This window comes from Takifugu flavidus, chromosome 4 (genome assembly GCF_003711565.1).
Source record: "Takifugu flavidus isolate HTHZ2018 chromosome 4, ASM371156v2, whole genome shotgun sequence".
Taxonomy (NCBI): Eukaryota; Metazoa; Chordata; class Actinopteri; order Tetraodontiformes; family Tetraodontidae; genus Takifugu; species Takifugu flavidus.
This window is the reverse complement of record NC_079523.1, coordinates 17,605,781-17,624,440: the sequence shown is the minus strand read 5'-3', so window position 1 is coordinate 17,624,440 and position 18,660 is coordinate 17,605,781. Positions and strand designations below refer to the sequence as shown.

Below are 18,660 nucleotides of genomic sequence, written 5' to 3'. Positions count from 1 at the left end.
GGTCGTGACATCGGTGTGATAGCAGGAAACAGTATCCGGTGAGGATGTCGTGGTCAGACGCACATCGCCCTCATCTCGGCTCGGGATTTTTCTTACGCGTGAATTCGCTGGAAGCCACGGACATTTGAGCTCCACATTGTCCTGCCAGTCAAACTGGGATTTGATGGATCCACGGTGAGTTTCTTGACCGATATCTGGTGAGGATACCGTGGTCAGACGCACATTGACCTCGCTCGATAGAGACAGTTCAGGAGGAGGTGTTGGTAATAAACCAGTGTCTGGTTCAGGAGGAGGTGGTGGAAATAAACCAGGCTCTGGTCTAGGAGGAGGTGTTGGTAATAAAGTGGTTTGCAGAACAGTGGATGGACCAGGCTCATCTGTTGCACACTGGTTCTGCTCTTGCTCGAGGTCATCGGTGTCAGCGGAACATATGCTGTAGTAGCTGTGGGTCTTTGTTTTGAACGCCTGATGCGGCTCCGTCATTACAAGACGTACCTCCTCGCCTTCCTTATCGTCACGTTGCGGTTCTGAATCTACCGTTGGCCTCTGCTGGTCACCTGACACCTCAGTCACCATGAAGGCAACAGACGGTGGCCTAACGGGTGTTGACCAGACCAGTTTGGACGGCTTTGACACATCTGGAGTGTTTTCCTCTCCGCCTGTGCTCAGTCTGGGCAGCGCCACATGGGGATGTGATTCAAGGGTTTCCTCATCACATCTGCCTCGGCTGTCTCCTTTAAGCTCTGCATCCAAGCATGCATGCTGGGTTCCTGCGGTGGTGTCCTGCCTGTGCTCCACCGTCACCTTGCTCCGTCTAACGTAGGTCGGGAAGTCTGACAGACTGCTGTCGCTGTCGCTGTCGCTCCACTCGTCAGAAGAAGTACTACAGGAACAGCCCATCTTCTGCAGCCTGAAGCAGAAACAACAAAAAGCCACTGCCATGACCACACACACTCTAACAGTCATGAACAGATCCATTTGCTGCTCCCGCCTCATGGAGCAAGAGGAAAGTCGCGCCTCGCCCCCTCCCCAGCCCAGACTAGCACAGGTGAGGGGCTCACGCCCCCGCCAGTCATCAGGGCGTGAGCAAGGCCCAGTTAGGCTACAGTTTGAGAGGGGCCGGCACATGCTACACAAGCCCCGCCCCCACCTGCTTCTCTGTGACTTCCATCAAAGCAGCCTAACCTTCATGTGCACGAGCCCCACGTACAAGTCTGCACTGACACGAAGAAGCGCCACCACATTAGCAGAATTGGATTTATACAGAGAACATTTAGACTTTGGTAGAGCTGCCAGCAGAGCTCAACTTGATCCCAACCATCAACTCCCAGTTACTGACCTTTGGACCTTTAACACGTGTGCACGTCAGTATGTAGATTGTCTCGCTTGGAGGGTGATGCTCGGTGGGAGGATCGAAGAATGAGGCGGCAGATCTGATGGTGGTTTCAGCTCAACCTTTAACGGTAATGTCTGTAGGTGCAGCAGCAACACTTTAATATGAAGACTTTTTACTTTGAATCAAAGCTTACAACCCAAAATGGCCTTTTATCTGTGATGACCTCACACAAATTGTGATACAGTTGATCACAGCATCCTGTTACAGAGACTGGAACATGTGATTGGGATTAAAGGGACAGCACTAGACTGGTTTAGATCATATTTATCTGATAGATACCAGTTTGCTCATGTCCATGGTGTTCCCTCCTCATACAGTAGGGTTAGCCATGGAGTTCCACAAGGTTCTGTACTTGGACCAATCCTTTTCACCTTGTACATGCTTCCCTTAGGGAACATTATTCGGCAGCATGGGATAAATGTTCATTGTTATGCTGATGACACTTAGCTTTATTTATCCATGAAACCAGAGGAGACAGATAAGTTAGTGAAGCTCCAGACCTGTCTTAGAGACATAAAGTCCTGGATGTCTTCAAATTTCCTCCTCCTTAACTCAGGAAAAACTGAGGTCATGGTGTTTGGTCCTGAACCTCTCAGGGATAGATTAGATCTGATGATCACTCGAGATGGTATCTCATTAACATCTAGTCTCTCTGTGAGGAATCTAGGAGTAACTTTTGATCAAAATCTCTCCTTCAACTCACACATTAAATTAGTCTCTAGAAGTGCCTTTTTTCACCTGAGGAACATCACAAAGATCAGGAAGCTACTGACCCACCGTGATGCTGAAAAGTTAGTCCAGCATTTGTTACTTCTTCGCTACTTTTAAGATCAGACTTAAAATCTACCTTTTTGAAAAAGCTTATTGTTACTAATTCTGTAGTTCCAGTTACTATCATAGACAGACAAATTATCATGCTTAGGGGGTCGTCTAATCGTTAGATTAACATCTTAGCTATGCTGTTATAGGCCGAGGCTGCCGGGGTCCGGAAACATGATCACCTGACAGGCCTCTGTCACCCTGCTGGGTCATGGTTTCCTCTTCTCTTCTCTCCTTTCCTCTCCTCTCCTCTCCTCATCAAGTAGACTAGTAATGCTATTTCCTGTGTAGTTTTTCTGCTTCCCCTCCCCCCTTCTGTATTCATTTACAGGTATCGCCACCTTCGGAGCTGTATACTGACCTCCGACCCCACTGACCCACTCAACCAGCAGCTTATTCAATTCAATTTAATTCAATATATTGTATTTTTGTATGTATTTCTATGCTCTATGCCTCTCCTCTCCTCCTCTCCTCTCCTCTACCTCCCCTTCCCTCTACCTCTCCTCTCCTCCCCCTTCTCCTCTCTCTCTACCCTCCCCCCATCAGCAGGAGGGTCCCCCTACATGAGCCTGGTCCTGCTCAAGGTTTCTTTCTGTTAAAGGGAAGTTTTTCCTTGCCACTGTTGCTTGTCTGGGGTCAGGCCCTGGGATTCTGGAAAGCACCTTGAAACAATTTTGATTGTAAGACGCTATATAAATAAAGATTGATTTGATTGATTCTCCTACTGTAAGGAGAAATGACTGGAGCCAGAGCCTGAAGATAGAACCCTTGTGGAGCATTAGCATGCTCATGATCTGGGTGGTCAGCTGAGAGTCGTATTTCCACCCCTTCAGTTCTCTTGTCATTTTTCCACCTTCTGCCTGGTTTGCTCCATCAGCAACAGTCACATCACTCATTCTGTGTGGAGAATGTCAGGCTGCCACATCTGGACACCAAATCCTTTCTCCGTTCTCCCTTGCAAAACAGCTCAAAGCTCAGTCAGGTTGCCCAGGGACAGGCTGGGAACAGCTCTTTTCACACGTAATACATAGTTTTGACACGATTCTCATTCATTTATTATGTGTGAAGGATGGTGTGGTTTAAACGTTGTCTGTCTTTATGTGTTATGGGTTTTTACTTTGCATCTTTGGTGTGTAAACGAAGGAGTTCACTGCAATTTTGCTGTGTTCTTAATACGATGAGAATAAAAGGCTTTCAACTTTTGATTGATTATACTGTACCTTTACAATCCTTCCAGGACCTGCTGCTGAGAAGCATTCCCAGAGAATAATGCTGCCACCGCCACGCTTCCTGGGGCAGATGGTGTGTGTGTGTGTGTTTAGTGATGTGCAGCTCAGACCTCCATGTTACTGTGACACTGCCAGCAGCTGGAACTTTGCTCAATTAGGTCAGTCACATTAAAGGCGGTGAACATTTTACACTATGCTTTTATCACCTGTCTTTAGTTTGTTTTGAGATGTAAGAAGATGTTCTTCTCTCATTTGGGCTACCTCTTCCCTCAATATCCCTTTTTTTGCGCCTTTATACATTTTACAGGATTTGAATGCATTTTCACTGCTCACCTTTTGGATCCATCATACAATAATGCTCAGACCCAATCTGAATTCAGTATGAGGAAGTGCCGAGGACGAGGTGCGAGAACTCCCGGAGTAGGTGTCTGAGAAGATAAAACCCTGGATGAGCAGCAGGATAGGGAACCCTGGATAGGGAGCTGAAGACGTCATGGGAGTAAATCAAAGAGTTTTGTGCTGGAATGAGGAGTGTTGAGGAAAGATTCTCTCTCAAGCCCCTTTCACACTGCACGGGAAGTTACAGTGATATTACCAGCCTGGAATTTAAGACTCACTCCTTACAACCTTTCCAGATTTGCCACAAACTCCATCCTCCTTGTCTAGACTGTCACTTGGACGTCGTTCAACCTGGGCTGGGCTTGTAAACTTTGCAAAAGGAACAAAATCGCAAAGAACGAAACAGGAACGCTGTCCCTGCTGTCTATTATTTACCTTGCTGTGTTCTGTTGCGACATTAAAGATGTTGTGAAAGCAGGATAACTGCACTACCCAAAGGCCTCGGAGACCATTCGGCCCCTGTGGCTGGTAGTCCTAGATGTGTATCTGTGTCAGAGGGTGGTTGAGCTGGAGTTGGGCACGTTTATGCTGCCACGTGTCTCCCAGCAGCAGTGGAGGTCAGTGGGGGCGCTGCTGCAAATCTATCATCAGATGTAAAATAGAGATTTAGTTGGTGAGATGCGCCATTGTCACTGGAGATTTGCTCAGGGACTCACCACCACGGAATTATTTCACATGTGACATCTCTCGCTGCCTCTGCGGCTGTCTGATGTCTCGACGACATAAGTGTGCAGCATTATCGGATCACACATTTGGAGCTGAAACAGGAAGACCTTTGGTGAACGGTATGTTTGGACCACAGGCCTCAGACTCAGAAAAAAGGTAGGTGACTGGACAAAAGAAGTGACCGGGATTCTGCAAAAAGGATCAGTTTTGATCGGCCCATTGGAAAAAGGAGGGTTTTTGTGGATCGGGCACATCCAGTGTGGAAGCTCAGCAAATGCCTCAGAGAGCCACTTCGCTTCACTTCAAGAGCTCTTTCCTGTGTTGATATCTCTGAGGGCTCTCAAGGTCGGAGACAGAGCTGGAGAGGTGGTGTAACCTTGGCAAGGCCGTGCTCATGTGTGTCTCTTCCCCTGAAAACTAAACAGTGACCAGAATCACAGATTATATCTCTCGGAAAATTCAAAACTCTTTTAAAAAGCTGTCTAAATGAGAAGTGCCCCTGCTTTTCTTAAATTGTATTTAAAATTGTCTGTTGGAATGCTGTTTCCCTGTTCTAATGCTCTCATTTATAATAGCGCGCCGTCTTGGCTGGCTCTCCCTCTAAAAACAGATTCAACCACAAGGGATGTCCCAAATTATGGAATAAATAATGATTCAGAATGAGCTTGAACAGCGGAAAAAAAGGCAGCAGAGAGTTCAACCACTGAAGGCCAAATTCTACCTTCTGGTCCCTGAGATAAGACAAAATAACAGTGTCAAAAACATCATTCAACACTTGCCAATATTGGACAAACTGCCACTCTATTGGTGTGGCTGTAGGTCTAAAGATTGTTGGCACGAGAAAAATGTCAGTGAATGTTCTGAGTTAAAGAAGACGCTTCTTCCCTCATTGGCTCTGCTAGAAATCCCTGATCGTTCTGCAGGGTGCTGGTTTTCTACATGTCATTTGCATCATCAAAGGAACATGGACCATCTGGCTCATTGGTGCTGCTGGGTGTGAACGGCTGTTAAAGTTTAGCACCTTTCCCTTTGTACAAAAACCAGTTCCAACCAGGAAACCATCCGCATTTGAGGACAGCGTGAACAGAAGAGAAAAATGGCATTTTGATTTGGGTCTAAATCCGTCCAGCATAAAGAAAATATATTTTCCAAGAACACTAGGTTTATCTTACACCGTCTGCAGGCTCTCCTTTAATGATCCGAAACAGCTGTGTCTTTTCCAGTTGGAGCCAAACTGATGGGGTTGAGGTCTTTTCATGGCCAAGCCATTATTTTAAGGGTTCCGGAAGATACCATCTGTCCCAGGTCACACCCTGGATACACATATATTTCACAGAAGGTTGTTTATATTCTGTATTTTGTATCTTAAATATGTTCTTCTTCTTCTTTTAGCTCTTTCACGTTGGTTCATCCTCCATCTGTCATCCTAATGTAACAGTAAAAGAGTTAATAGATATTGTTCAAAATAGCTCACATACATGTTATCGACATATAATTTTACAGTCAGCATGTGCAATGGATTACAACACTTACTTCAAATTGTTTTACAATACAGTTGAATTGAGGCGTTATATTAATAAAATATACTGTACATTTCTGAACAATTCTCGTTGTGAAATTTAAACAAATAAAATAGGATCCGTGAGCTTCCTTCTCTCGCCGCCAGATGGCAGTAATGGCGCTGGCGTAACTACTTGATCAAACGTAGCTAAAACTCATTGCTCCTCTGTTGCCAATGTTCTCGTTTTCTAAGCTTAAATAAAGATACTGAATTCAAGATATTGCGCTATTCTTAAAATAGCGATGTCAGCAGCAAGGGTTTTGTGGATACATTTTTTGGAACCTTCTTATTGAAAGTTGCTGATTTAACTTTGGCGTTAGCTTGTTTTTAGCCGGGTCTCCGACACTTCCGGTAAGCCCGGCCCCTCCTCTTCCGGTAAAGATAAGTAAACAGGAAGTCCAGACTGTTATGGCGGGTGAAGCCTCAGAAATAAAATTAGAAGATGAAACTTGGTCTCCGGATCCAAATGAAAACGACTTTGCCCGCACCACAGCCAGCAACTGTCCTCCATCGGAGGGTTCCGAGTTCCCGTTAGCTGGAGGGGAAATAACGGTGCGAGAAGGCTTCATTGCAACGCCTGATCAGCTCGTTCAAGAGCAGTTCACCGTGTCCGTGGAGCTCCCCGAGCCGGCTGTAGGCGCGGAGGTGGACTGCGAAGCTAGATCGTTCAAATCCGAAGAAAACGCCATAAACACGCCAGCATGCAACACTCGGTCCCCGGCTCCGGGGAGAGGAGGCCGCCGCCGTACCATGAGACCGGAGGACAAAAACTGCTCCGGCTGCAAAATCCACTTCGAGCGCCACGGACGGAGCTTCAACAGGAGGGCGGTGTACACGTTCACCACCCCGGAGACTGTGCACTGGGCCTTCCCGGACGCGACAGTGCATGAGAAGTCCTTCTTATGCGAGACCTGCGCACAGTTTATTAGGAGTAAATGCAAGCGCAAACAGAGCGGGAAGCGGTGCCTGTGGCTGAAACCAGTGGCGTCAAAACAGGTGCGTGTGCGCGCGCATGACGTCATGGAGCCCCGTCAAAAACACATGAGTGCATCAAGACCCCCCCCCCTCTAGTATACGTATTGGGTGGTTATTATGGGCCCTGCACACCACTACTACCAACTGAGATTCACACAAGTGTCATATTTCTTTAATTTTTCAGTTGTCGATTTAGATCATCTGGATAAAGTCACAGTTTGGAAGCTTTTGTGGATATTTTACAATATAATGTGAGCATTTCCATCATTTTAAAGGGAGAAATCTGTTTCCTCTCGTCAGGCATCTAGTCAAGCTGACTATATACAAAAATGATTGTATTTATTCAAACCAAAATGTCTAATGGAATCCTAACAGTGTTATGATTGCCAGTGTTTACTGTGTCCTTCCTCTGCTGGGTGCTGTTATTTACAGACGGAGATGGAGGGTAGGAGGATGAATGATCGCAGGATGGGGAAAAAAAGCAAGGCAGCGCTGCTGGTGAGCAAATCCTGCTACAAGGCAGCGTTCAAGCTGCTGTGGTCGGCCAAGGGTGCCAGGAAGCCCATGCTAGACTTCTGGAGCAAGCAGCTGAAAGAAGAGGTGAGGACTGGACGCCTTTTGGTTGCTGCACCTTCATATGTCCTGTTAAAGACTCTGTCACTAGTACTTGTTGTTTGGGCGGCACCAGATGAAGGCGCTAGTGAGGCAGCCAGACAATCCGTTCCATCAGAAGGTGTCAGAACAGAAGCCACTGTCCTCGTTCCCTTGGCGCCGCTGTCTGAAATGGGCCCAGCTCAAAGCGCCGCTGGTCACTACCTGCTTGACGTCACTGTTCCCCAACATCAGCGCCCTGTCCAAGAGCAGTCAGTAAGTTTGTCCACGCTGACGCTGGGTTCCCAGACTGCACGGCTCTAGCGTCAGCTAAGGACCGTCGTCCTGACTCTTGTGACCAGGGATCGGGTTTGAACTTTAAAGTTTGGTTCTTTGCTTGTGCAGCATCCCGTTGACAGAGGAGCAGGCCCAGGTGCTGCTGGAGCGCAGGACAGTGGTGGCGCTCTCCATCCCACTTTTCACAAGGAACATCTGGAAGAACAATTTCCTGCAAGCTTCTCTGGGGGCCGAGCTGCGCTTGCAGGGCTGCTCTGGATCTGCTCTGGATGCCCTCAACACCATGGGCCTGTGTCAGAACAAGGACACGGTGCGCTTGCTTCTCCACAGGCTCCAGAAATCTGTGAGTATTTTCATCTTTTTGAATTGTACTGGATGTTCTATAACGCTATATTCCAGATTTTAAATCAAGAATAGCTTGTTAGGAATAACCAGTTCTAATGCTGCTTCAGTCAGACTACCAGGACACAAACATGGTCGCTTGCTGCCCCGTCCATGTAGCATTTCTCTGAAACTGGGTTGCCACTAGATTATAATAAAACACCAGGTGTATTTAAAGTATGGGCTCCTCATTGTAGTTTCATGTGCCCCAGAATAAATCTTAAGTCTTAAAGTTCTTCATAGATGGGGTTTCCTTTAACGTAGTGGTAGCACAAGCTGTCCACCAATATCCAGGTTCCAGTCATGTTGGACACCTCCTGGATGGCAGCTGTTGTCCACGGGGTGTTGGTGTTGACAAGGAGTTGATGGTAGTTCCCTTGCCCTCCAGGGTGGAGACGCAAGGCTCTTAAGGACTTGTTTGTGCCACCACATGTGTACCACCCTTGGGTGAGACTGGTGTGCACCCATGTGCTGGAGGGAAGCTTGAGCAAAGGGAACCAAGCCGCTGATGGAGGTTGGTTGGTGTTGGAAGGAATCGGGGGGGAAAACTCAGACTCCTGTTGGTCCACATGTCCATCCAGCTGAGCCACCGTGTCCATTGTCCATGTTTGCTAAGGGAGACTGGCTTGGCCCGCGTTTGCAACCTGATGGCGTCCTTCCTCCAACACCATTTTCCTCTGTGCTCATGATTTAGCCTTTAGCTGGGCAGCTAGTTGTTAGCCCAACACCACATTCCCGACAATGTCAGCATTTCTGAGAGCTATTTCGTCGGCCTGTGACAGAGCACCTCCCATAGCTGTTACAATACCCCGGCGATCGGCTCACCTCCGGTGAGGAGCTTTGGGTCGGCAACCACCCCTTTCATCACTGAAAAGCTGCGTGACAAGGATGGTTTAACCTTCATGTGGGCCCCGATGGTGTTCTCCTTCAGGTTTCTGAGTAGGCTCAGAAATGGAGGCCAGTCTGCTAATGTCACCCCAGAAGGCCACAGAGAGGAGCCAACTCACTGTCCACCTACAACCCACTTTGAGGCTTGCATGATGACCAAGATGCCAAGAGTAGGTAAACTCAGGCGTTGAGGAGCAGAACTTGAAATCCTGGTCGTAGGATTCAACCAGAACTGTGATGGTCTTTGGTATCTGAGAGCAGCTGAAGGCCGCCCAGAGGAGTTCGTGAGGTATAAAGCCAAAGGCATTATTGAGGTCCAAGAAGATCATATGGAGGTCTTTCTTCTCCGGCTTTGCCATGCTGGAATGGTCCAGACACCCAGAGAAGCCGACTGTATCATTCCCACCTCTCCTCAGGTCTGCGGGAATCCTCTTTACAATGACACTAAAAGAGACCTTTTCCTCAGGGTTAGGAGGGGGTCTGGGCCGATATTGGCTGATGTTTGCTGCCTCCTTCTCCTGAGGGATCAAGACCCCTCGGCCACACTTTAGGGATAGTCCTCTTCTGCTACGCTGCCTTCATGAGCCTCTATAAAAACATGTGGGGCAGCCTTGTTCGCTTTGGATGGAGCGCCATTTGGCCTCACTACTAATGCTTGTGCTTTCCACCTCTTTCCTGGTTGGAAGGCCGATCCCCACTGGTGTCCGGGAGGACTATAGGCAGGATGGTCAGATGTTCTTTGCGCTTTGGATCAGAGTGTTCTGCTCAAGTGCTGCTCCTGGTCCTCCTTTGTAGTTTTTAGAGCTTTTCTCCTTGGAGAAGCGAGCCTTTAGGAACTTTAGGGGTTCGTTGTAGAGCTGCGTTCTCATTGGTTCTTTCTTCCATCTGCGTTTCCACGAATGATCAACTCTGTGGAGCCACCAGGTTCTTTGGAATACTTTGTCTCCTAGGTCATCGGACTCTTAAATCCATAGTCTGTGCTACGCTGCTGCGCTACTCACGCTTCTTAACCCGTGCCTCATTGCATTTTACACTATTTTTGACTGGTTATCCTTTGCAATTCTGCCATCTGCTGGTCGTTCAGGCAACAGTTTGGGTTAAAACAGTCCCAGCTGTGGTTCCATGTCTGCGGAGTCGACCAGGTTGTTGTTGTGTTCTAGTTCAGTTGGTTTCTGTGTCCAGGTCTGTGATTCTACTCTCCTCCTGTCAGACAGATGATGGACAACAGAGTGTGAAAGGGAAAGAAGACGACCTGAAAGGTGACGCGGGGTCAGATGTGGAAGAAGAGGAAGAACGTGGGGACGTTGAGGACCAAGAGGAAGAACTAAACAGCACCGAGGAAGAGGAGGAAATACAGGATGATGTTGACCAGGAAGATCAAGTGTTGGATGAAGATGCAGAGATGGAACAGACCCTGAAGGAGACAGTGAAGAGGCAAAGGAAGGAGACGAGCAAACAGGAGGCAAGACGGGAGGAGGAGGAGGAACCGAAGAGGAGGCGTGTTGTGGTGGTGAGGATGGACCTGCTGAAGGGACACTCAGAAGTGGGGCGATCTGACCTGTCAGCGCCATGAAACTGACTCCGCCCACACCTGTAGCTCCAGCCACACCTTTAGTTTGGTGGTGAATTTGCATCATCTTGAGCTACTCATGCTACCTTTCAATATTCTGTTAGCATTGCTCAGTCTGGCGAAACATCACTTTAAAGCATTTGAATTTATTTAGATATTCATTTATACAGTCTGATTTTACTGTGTACACTTGAATTACTGGCGGGATTTATAGAAATCTGTTTCCTCTCTTTGATATTAAATTTAATTGTGCATTCCAGGCATCAAGTCAAGCTTAGTAAATACAATAATAATCTGGTTTATTTAAAGAAAACTGTCCCAGGGAATACAAATGAGTGATTGTGGCGACTGCTGTGACGCTGCTGCATCATGTTGTTTTGTGTTTTCTGGTGTTAAATGCAGTCAGAGATGGGGGATGGAACCACGCATGACCACGCGATGGGGGAAAAAAGCAAGGCAGCGCTGCTGGTGAGCAAATCCTGCTACAAAGCAGCGTTCAAGCTGCTGTGGTCGGCCAAGGGTGCCAGGAAGCCCATGCTAGACTTCTGGAGCAAGCAGCTGAAAGAAGAGGTGAGGACCGGACGCCTTTTGGTTGCTGCACCTTCATATGTCCTGTTAAAGACTCTGTCACTAGTACTTGTTGTTTGGGCGGCACCAGATGAAGGCGCTAGTGAGGCAGCCAGACAATCCGTTCCATCAGAAGGTGTCAGAACAGAAGCCACTGTCCTCGTTCCCTTGGCGCCGCTGTCTGAAATGGGCCCAGCTCAAAGCGCCGCTCGTCACTACCTGCTTGACGTCACTGTTCCCCAACATCAGCGCCCTGTCCAAGAGCAGTCAGTAAGTTTGTCCACGCTGACGCTGGGTTCCCAGACTGCACGGCTCTAGCGTCAGCTAAGGACCGTCGTCCTGACTCTTGTGACCAGGGATCGGGTTTGAACTTTAAAGTTTGGTTCTTTGCTTGTGCAGCAGCCCGTTGACAGAGGAGCAGGCCCAGGTGCTGCTGGAGCGCAGGACAGTGGTGGCGCTCTCCATCCCACTTTTCACCAGGAACATCTGGAAGAGCAATTTCCTGCAAGCTTCTCTGGGGGCCGAGCTGCGCTTGCAGGGCTGCTCTGGATCTGCTCTGGATGCCCTCAACACCATGGGCCTGTGTCAGAACAAGGACACGGTGCGCTTGCTTCTCCACAGGCTCCAGAAATCTGTGAGTATTTTCATCTTCTGCCTCTTGAAAGGAATTACACGAATTACACGGTTTCAGAGCAAAAAGAAGTCCTGACAAATAGCCACTTATTTCCATATGTTACCCAAAGATACAGACTTTTCTCAACCACAAATTCATTCATAGAATAAATGTTTCAGACATCTTGTGTGTGTACATAAACACACGTATGTGTGTGTGTACACGCGTGTGTTCCTTACGATGGGACCCCTTTGGTCTGTTAACTGAAGGCTGGACTCTCCTGATCCTGAATGACCAACAGAAGGGCGGAATCCTCTCCAGCTACTGGCCGATAACAACATGGAAGCCTCAGAGCATCTAAGATGAGTGGATGCATCGCTCGACACATGAGCGGGGAACAGAAAGGAAACCAGACCAACCAATCTGTGCGCTGCCTGGATTGGCTCCAACTCAAGCCTCCAACTGGTACCTGGAGGCTGGAGTGCTTGGAATTCTTCAAGATGAACAGGACTCTAAGAGCCTCCATACCGACCTCCATGGAGGCTCTGGAAGACCAACCTGGAGGCCAGCTTACAGGCCCATTGCAAGTCATCGTCAAGTGTAGCATGTAGCAAGGTGAGGTATTTCCCCACTGCTGTTCTGCTTAGGTCTGAACCCCCTCATCTCGGTGATTGACAAGACTGGCTACAGGTATCGGTTACGGAATGGGGCAACCATCAGACACCTCCAAAACATGCCGTCCATGTAGAGGAGGTGTCGACGTGTGTCTCGGCGAGTGTGGCCAAAGTGTAACCAGGACAGGGATGATAGTCAGGACTGAGGGAGTCAGCCTAACACATGGGAATATCACAGATGCTATGAATACCTCGGGATTGCTCAGGCAACCAGGAACCCCGAGGAGACTACTAGGAAGTTGGCCAGATACCTCCACAGAGTAAGGCAAGTCCAAGGGAGTCTAGCACCCTGAGGCTGCACAGGAAGCTGGAGGAGCTAGGCCAAGCACGAGTGAACATCAGAGCCACTATCCAGGATGGAAAGGATAGGGTCATTGAGTACATCATCTTCTGGAGACAAGGCAGAAACCAGATGGAGAACAGCTGGAACTGTGATGGGAAGACAAGCCCCTGCATAGCATCACCCACCACCAAACTGAGGAAGTGGCTCATATCTGGAAATGCTGCTATTGGCTGGAACAGGCTCTGACTATAAGAGCGATAGAAGCCAAGAGCTACCACACTGGGCAAGATCTGGGCTTCAGTCCCTGAGACAATCAGGCATCTAACAGCAGGGTTAGACCCCCCCGGTTGACCTAATACGTCACACAAGAATGGAAACATTCTTCCGATATTGGACATGAAAGAATCACGTCGTCGTTGCAGATCTGTCAGCTAAACATCTATGTTCCAAAACTCTCGTCTCACCACGTCCCAAAGGGGATCTACTGGACCAAGATCTGGTGACCGCAGAGGCCACTGGAGGAGAGTCGTGTTCATGGTCCAGGAACCAGATTGAGATGGTCTGAGCTTTGGGATGTGGTGCATTAGCCTGCTGGAAGTAGCCGTCAGAAGATGGTTGATGCCGGGCAGCGCGGATCCATGCTGATCCATGCTGATGACACCAAACTCTGACAACAGTGTCCAGTGTTGGTGAGTCTGTGTGAACCCGCGTGTGGTCCCGTGTGGTCTCCTGCTGCTGTAGCGCAGCTCCTTCAAGGTTCCACCTGTTGTTCCTTCATCCCTTGGTTGGAACCAACAACATCCACACAACTGCGTCACTGGATACTTCTTTTTCAGACCTTCTCTGTGAACCCTGGAGACACTCAGACCAGCCCACCAACAACCAGCCACATTCAAAGTCACTTTCGTTGGTTTTAAAACGGCAGCGAAACCAAACTGGTGTGTTTTTGTGAACAAAGTGATCCCCGGTTTTAGACACTGTTGAGATGCACCTTAGTAACCACACACATTTCTGCTGGTCGTTCAGGCAACAGTTTGGGTTAAAACAGTCCCAGCTGTGGTTCCATGTCTGCGGAGTCGACCAGGTTGTTGTTGTGTTCTAGTTCAGTTGGTTTCTGTGTCCAGGTCTGTGATTCTACTCTCCTCCTGTCAGACAGATGATGGACAACAGAGTGTGAAAGGGAAAGAAGACGACCTGAAAGGTGACGCGGGGTCAGATGTGGAAGAAGAGGAAGAACGTGGGGACGTTGAGGACCAAGAGGAAGAACTAAACAGCACCGAGGAAGAGGAGGAAATACAGGATGATGTTGACCAGGAAGATCAAGTGTTGGATGAAGATGCAGAGATGGAACAGACCCTGAAGGAGACAGTGAAGAGGCAAAGGAAGGAGACGAGCAAACAGGAGGCAAGACGGGAGGAGGAGGAACCGAAGAGGAGGCGTGTTGTGGTGGTGAGGATGGACCTGCTGAAGGGACACTCAGAAGTGGGGCGATCTGACCTGTCAGCGCCATGAAACTGACTCCGCCCACACGGGTATCGCGTCCCTCGCTACAAAGACGAGACGTTCTTGTCTTTTTCTGCTGAACGTTGTCGAAGCAGCAGATCTTTGTCTTCTGAAGCGCTTCATCCCTCTCAGGGTCACGGGGAGGGGCCACAATGGGGGAGGTCAACAGTTCATCTGAGAGACTGGTGTTGCTCAAGGGCACCTCGGCAGCGCTCTGAAGTCTGAACCCAGAACCTTCTGCTTCTCGGTCCAGCTCCCAACAGATGGTTTTTAAGTGACCTGGTCTAATAAATAATACACAACCAGCGTCTCCCTAAAGGAATTCCCTCACATTTAAGAAATGACTCCGACTCTAAAGTCGGACAAAAGTTCGGTTAAATGTTGGATGTTCTTTATCACCAAACTGTTCCGAGCACGTCGGTACCGAGCCTCGGGCCAGGAGCAGAAATGTGAAGGGGTCTTTCCAGAGACAGTCAAAGACTGAAGAGGGTTTATTTCTGTAACAGGCGAGCAACTTTATACATAATACACACATGTTGAACTAGTGTCCGTTTTATTTCTGGTGTTTTATAATTTAGGCGTCTTATTTAAAATGTTTTAAAACTTTCTACAGTTTTGTTGTCCCCAGAAAAGATACAGTATTTGGAGTGGAGAAAAGAACAATTACACACAGCTCAGTCAGCCTGGCACCATCACAGCAGACAGCTAGTTAACGGAACACTCGGTTGGGTTCAGGAGAAAAGGTGCACGTGTGTGTGTGTGTGTGTGTGCGCGCTCCAGACTGAAAACTGGACCTGGGCCGTTTCTATGGAACCTTCCGACTGTACGTATATACAAGGGCTTCAGAATTGCCTGTGTTCAGGCGTGTGTCCTAGACGTTGAGCATCTTCTTGACGGAGAAGATGATGTCTTTGACCTGCGGCACACTGTTATCCTCCAGGATTTTGGCATATGGCATGGGGATATCAACACCCGTCACCCTGGTGACCGGAGCATCCAGGTAGTTGAATGCAGGACCTGAAGAAAGGCAAATAAAAACGTTGTTTTTAATTTATTCAAGAGTGCTGCCGCCAGGGGGCGCTGTGGGCAACCACCAATCAATATTTAAACGCGAGTACGGCATTACCTTCCATGATCCTGGCACAGATCTCAGCTCCAACGCCAAACTGGGGCCAGCCACCCTCCACAGTCAGCAGGTGGTTGGTCTTCATCACACTGGTCTCGATGCTCTCCACATCCATGGGACGGATGGTGCGCAGGTTGATCACCTGACGGGGACAGGAGCAAGGTCAACAGATGGCTGGATGCTGCCACCTGCTGGGCTTCAGCACCAGAAACGCTCCTCCCTACCTCGCACTCGACTCCCTCCTTTGCTAGGACGGCGGCAGCGTCCAGACAGTGGCCCACGTAGCGCGAGTGGCTGACCAAAGTGACATGAGTGCCTGAAGGACAGGGAAATCTCGGTTAAAGACAGTGACGGAAGACATGGCCGGACAGTAAATCGTTACCAAAAACGGTTGCAGACACTCTTGTAGGGTTACAATGAAGTTACAATCAAATAAATGTGTGAATGCAGTTGTAAAAATGCTTCGAGTTGTCAAAGACGGGTGGGTAAAACCATCTACACTCACCGGCTCTCTCGATCTTGGCCTTGCCGATGGGAATGACGAAGTCTTTGGACTGCGACTCGTCAGACATTTCAAAAGGAACGCCGTACATGAGCTCGTTCTCCAGGAAAACCACTGAAACACACCACGGTGCCGTGACGACGCTGGCTAAAATGAGCTGCACAAAAAGGCCGCTCGGATAAAACGCGGCCTGCATTTCTTACCAGGGTTATCATCTCTGATGGCAGATTTCAAAAGACCTCTGCAATCTTCTGAATTCCAGGGACTCACCACTTTGAGACCGGGACAGTGAGCGTACCTACAGAAACACAGACGCACGGTTACCGACGCCAGAGGAGACGGCGAGCGGCGCCGCGCGCCCCGAGACGGCGACGGACGCAGTACCATGCTGCGAAGCACTGGGAGTGCTGCGCGGCCACGCCTGCCGACGCTCCGTTGGGCCCTCTGAACACAATGGGCACTGGCTGGAGCCCGGCGGACATGTAGTAGGTCTTTGCTGCAGAGTTGATGACCTGGTCGATGGCTTGCATGGAGAAGTTAAAGGTCATGAACTCACAGATTGGTCTCAGGCCAGCCTGCGGGGGACAACAGTGTAATATCAGATAGTAGTGAGGCTAATGCTAACGGGTGTATTGTTGGGGGGGGGGGCTCACCATGGCAGCTCCCACTGCAATACCAGCAAACCCCATCTGCACCAGAACGAGAGGGATTATAAAAGATCTGTGTCACATGTGACGTTGCAGCGGCCGTCAGGGAATGTTCTCACCTCTGAGATCGGAGTGTCGATGATGCGTTTGTCTCCGTATTTCTTCCACAGACCCCTGCTCACCTGCGTGCCCACAAACAAGCCACACATATATACGAGGTGGTCGACATAAATTGGATAAATCCACGCACGAATGTCACCAACAGATGTTCTAGCAATGAGAATGTGACCTTGGACCGGCTGGAGCCGTCTACTGACCTTGTAGGCTCCATCATACTGCGCCACCTCCTCCCCCAGCAGGAAGACGCGCTCGTCCCTCTCCAGCTCCTCATCCATCGCCTGGTTGAGAGCATCGCGGACGGTAACCTGGAAAGGGCAAAAGCAGCAACCTTGAAAAGGACACGCTTCACCCACATGTGGATATTTACCGGCCAGATTAGCACAGAGATGAGCGTTATGGTCAACAGCATCTGTGCGGTTTGATTTGCTGCAAATCCAAAATAAAATCTTATTATGTGATTGTTCTTCGAGAGAAAGCTAAATCAGATTAGCTTGAACATAAATTTAAGGCTTTGACTTTTGCCGACAGGAAATGAGTGACAATCGGAAATTTCATTGGCGGTTTTGACAGTCTCCGTATTTGCCAACTGTCAAGTCAGTTAAAACCTGTGAAGTACATTTTTGTCACAAGTGCAGAACCAGGATATTTGAGCCGGAGCTGCTGTGATTGGAGCTGAAATTAGCCCGCTAGCTGTTACTGACCTGCACCGCTGCCGGGACCGTCCTGTGAAAGTGGCGGCGCCGCACGGCCGAAACGACAGGCTAGAATAAAGCACAGCGATGGCGTCGATGTAGATTAGGTGGTAACATTATCGGGAATGCGAAACAATTCCACAATTAGAAAAGATGACGCTCACCTTTCCTTTACGGATAATGTTGACTAGTGACATCGCCATCTTGAATTTGACTTCCGTGAAAAGGCGGGTCTTGATGACGTTGCTGCACCGTCCAATAAACGTCGCTCTTTACCTACCGAGCAGCCAATCACAGTGCTTCATTCAACCCGGAAGTGAGATTGAGAGGGTTAAAAAAAATCCAAGGACACGGGCGACACACACACCCACACGCACACACGCACCCACACGCACACATTTTATATATATATAGGACAGAATTAAACCAGCCAGTCGGGTAAAAGTAGAAATTTATACAGAAAATTATTTACTGGAAGGGACTATAGTGCTTGAAGGATTGCTGTCTGAGACGGCAGATTATGGACTTCTGGTTATAGAATCAAGGTGGAGGCGAAGAGAAGCCCGAGTTGGACTGGTTAACAGGATCTGGCATGAACTGTCGGTCAGACCGAGTCGATGAATCAATGTTTTTTTAAAAAAATATTTTATTCACAACTACGGTCGGGCAGGAAGTTTAAATTGTTAAAAACTACAGAGCTAATACCGGTAATCAGATAATAATAAAGACGTTATCCAGGGTACAACACGGCACACGGGGTGAGAAACACGGGAACAAATGGATAATGGGAGGGGCCTCGTGATCAACAACTCTGAAGGTCAAAGGTGAGAGCTCGGCAGGTCCTGTGATCATCAGGTTGCCTTTCATCGTGTCCAAGCTGACAGGCAGGCCTGCCCCCACTCACCCGCCGCGTCATTGGACCTCGAACCCTTCCTTTGGGGTTGTGATATAGGAGGAAATGTAATTAGAAAAGTCAGGGTCTACACAAAGAAAAGTACATAATTCCTCCCAGGCCTTTTTGTGAAGCAGTCATGCAACTGCTGCCCCGACCCGCCCGTCAATCTCACGCTCCATCTTTCCCTCACTGGTAAACAAGATCTCCAGATTCTTGAACCCCCCCACCCCTGAGGCAGGAGGTCTCCACCAACCTGGAGAGGGCAT

At 48.8% G+C, this 18,660-nt stretch overlaps 3 protein-coding genes across 13 annotated transcripts in view; 1 reads left to right on the top strand and 2 right to left on the bottom strand.

Annotated features, from left to right (window-relative positions):
- Positions 1-1,514, bottom strand: part of LOC130524015 (uncharacterized) — a 6,595-nt gene extending 5,081 nt beyond the window's left edge. Inside the window, exons 1-2 of the mRNA XM_057029710.1 lie at positions 1,340-1,514; positions 10-910 (exon numbers count right to left, since the gene is read on the bottom strand). Of these exons, the coding sequence (XP_056885690.1) occupies positions 10-900 (891 nt within the window). The 5' untranslated portion in view covers positions 901-910; positions 1,340-1,514. The remainder of the gene's footprint in view (positions 1-9; positions 911-1,339) is intronic.
- Positions 1,515-6,220: 4,706 nt separating this feature from the next.
- LOC130523566 (uncharacterized) lies at positions 6,221-14,957 on the top strand. Of its 11 annotated transcripts, none has more exons than XR_008949916.1 (12): positions 6,221-7,066; positions 7,478-7,645; positions 7,734-7,912; positions 8,042-8,276; positions 10,413-10,712; positions 11,175-11,342; positions 11,431-11,609; positions 11,739-11,973; positions 13,332-13,598; positions 13,746-13,847; positions 13,936-13,993; positions 14,062-14,345. XR_008949916.1 is itself a non-coding variant. In XM_057028910.1 (9 exons), exons 1-9 carry the CDS (start codon positions 6,479-6,481, stop codon positions 14,419-14,421), a joined length of 2,412 nt encoding a protein of 803 aa, XP_056884890.1. In that variant the 5' UTR covers positions 6,222-6,478; the 3' UTR covers positions 14,422-14,957. The 11 variants fall into 11 exon arrangements, 4 of the variants coding, with proteins under 4 accessions (XP_056884890.1, XP_056884892.1, XP_056884893.1 ...); XR_008949917.1 differs by having other exon boundaries at positions 14,066-14,202; XR_008949918.1 differs by having other exon boundaries at positions 13,746-13,993.
- On the bottom strand, positions 14,873-17,761 carry pdhb (pyruvate dehydrogenase E1 subunit beta). Its single transcript, XM_057028940.1, has 11 exons — positions 17,664-17,761; positions 17,509-17,568; positions 17,005-17,112; positions 16,807-16,869; positions 16,694-16,729; positions 16,425-16,615; positions 16,244-16,338; positions 16,044-16,154; positions 15,763-15,854; positions 15,539-15,680; positions 14,873-15,429 (listed from the first exon to the last, which is right to left on the bottom strand). The coding sequence occupies exons 1-11, from the start codon at positions 17,700-17,702 to the stop codon at positions 15,284-15,286; spliced, it is 1,083 nt and encodes a 360-aa protein (XP_056884920.1). The 5' UTR covers positions 17,703-17,761; the 3' UTR covers positions 14,873-15,283.
- Between the last annotated feature and the right edge of the window lie 899 nt (positions 17,762-18,660).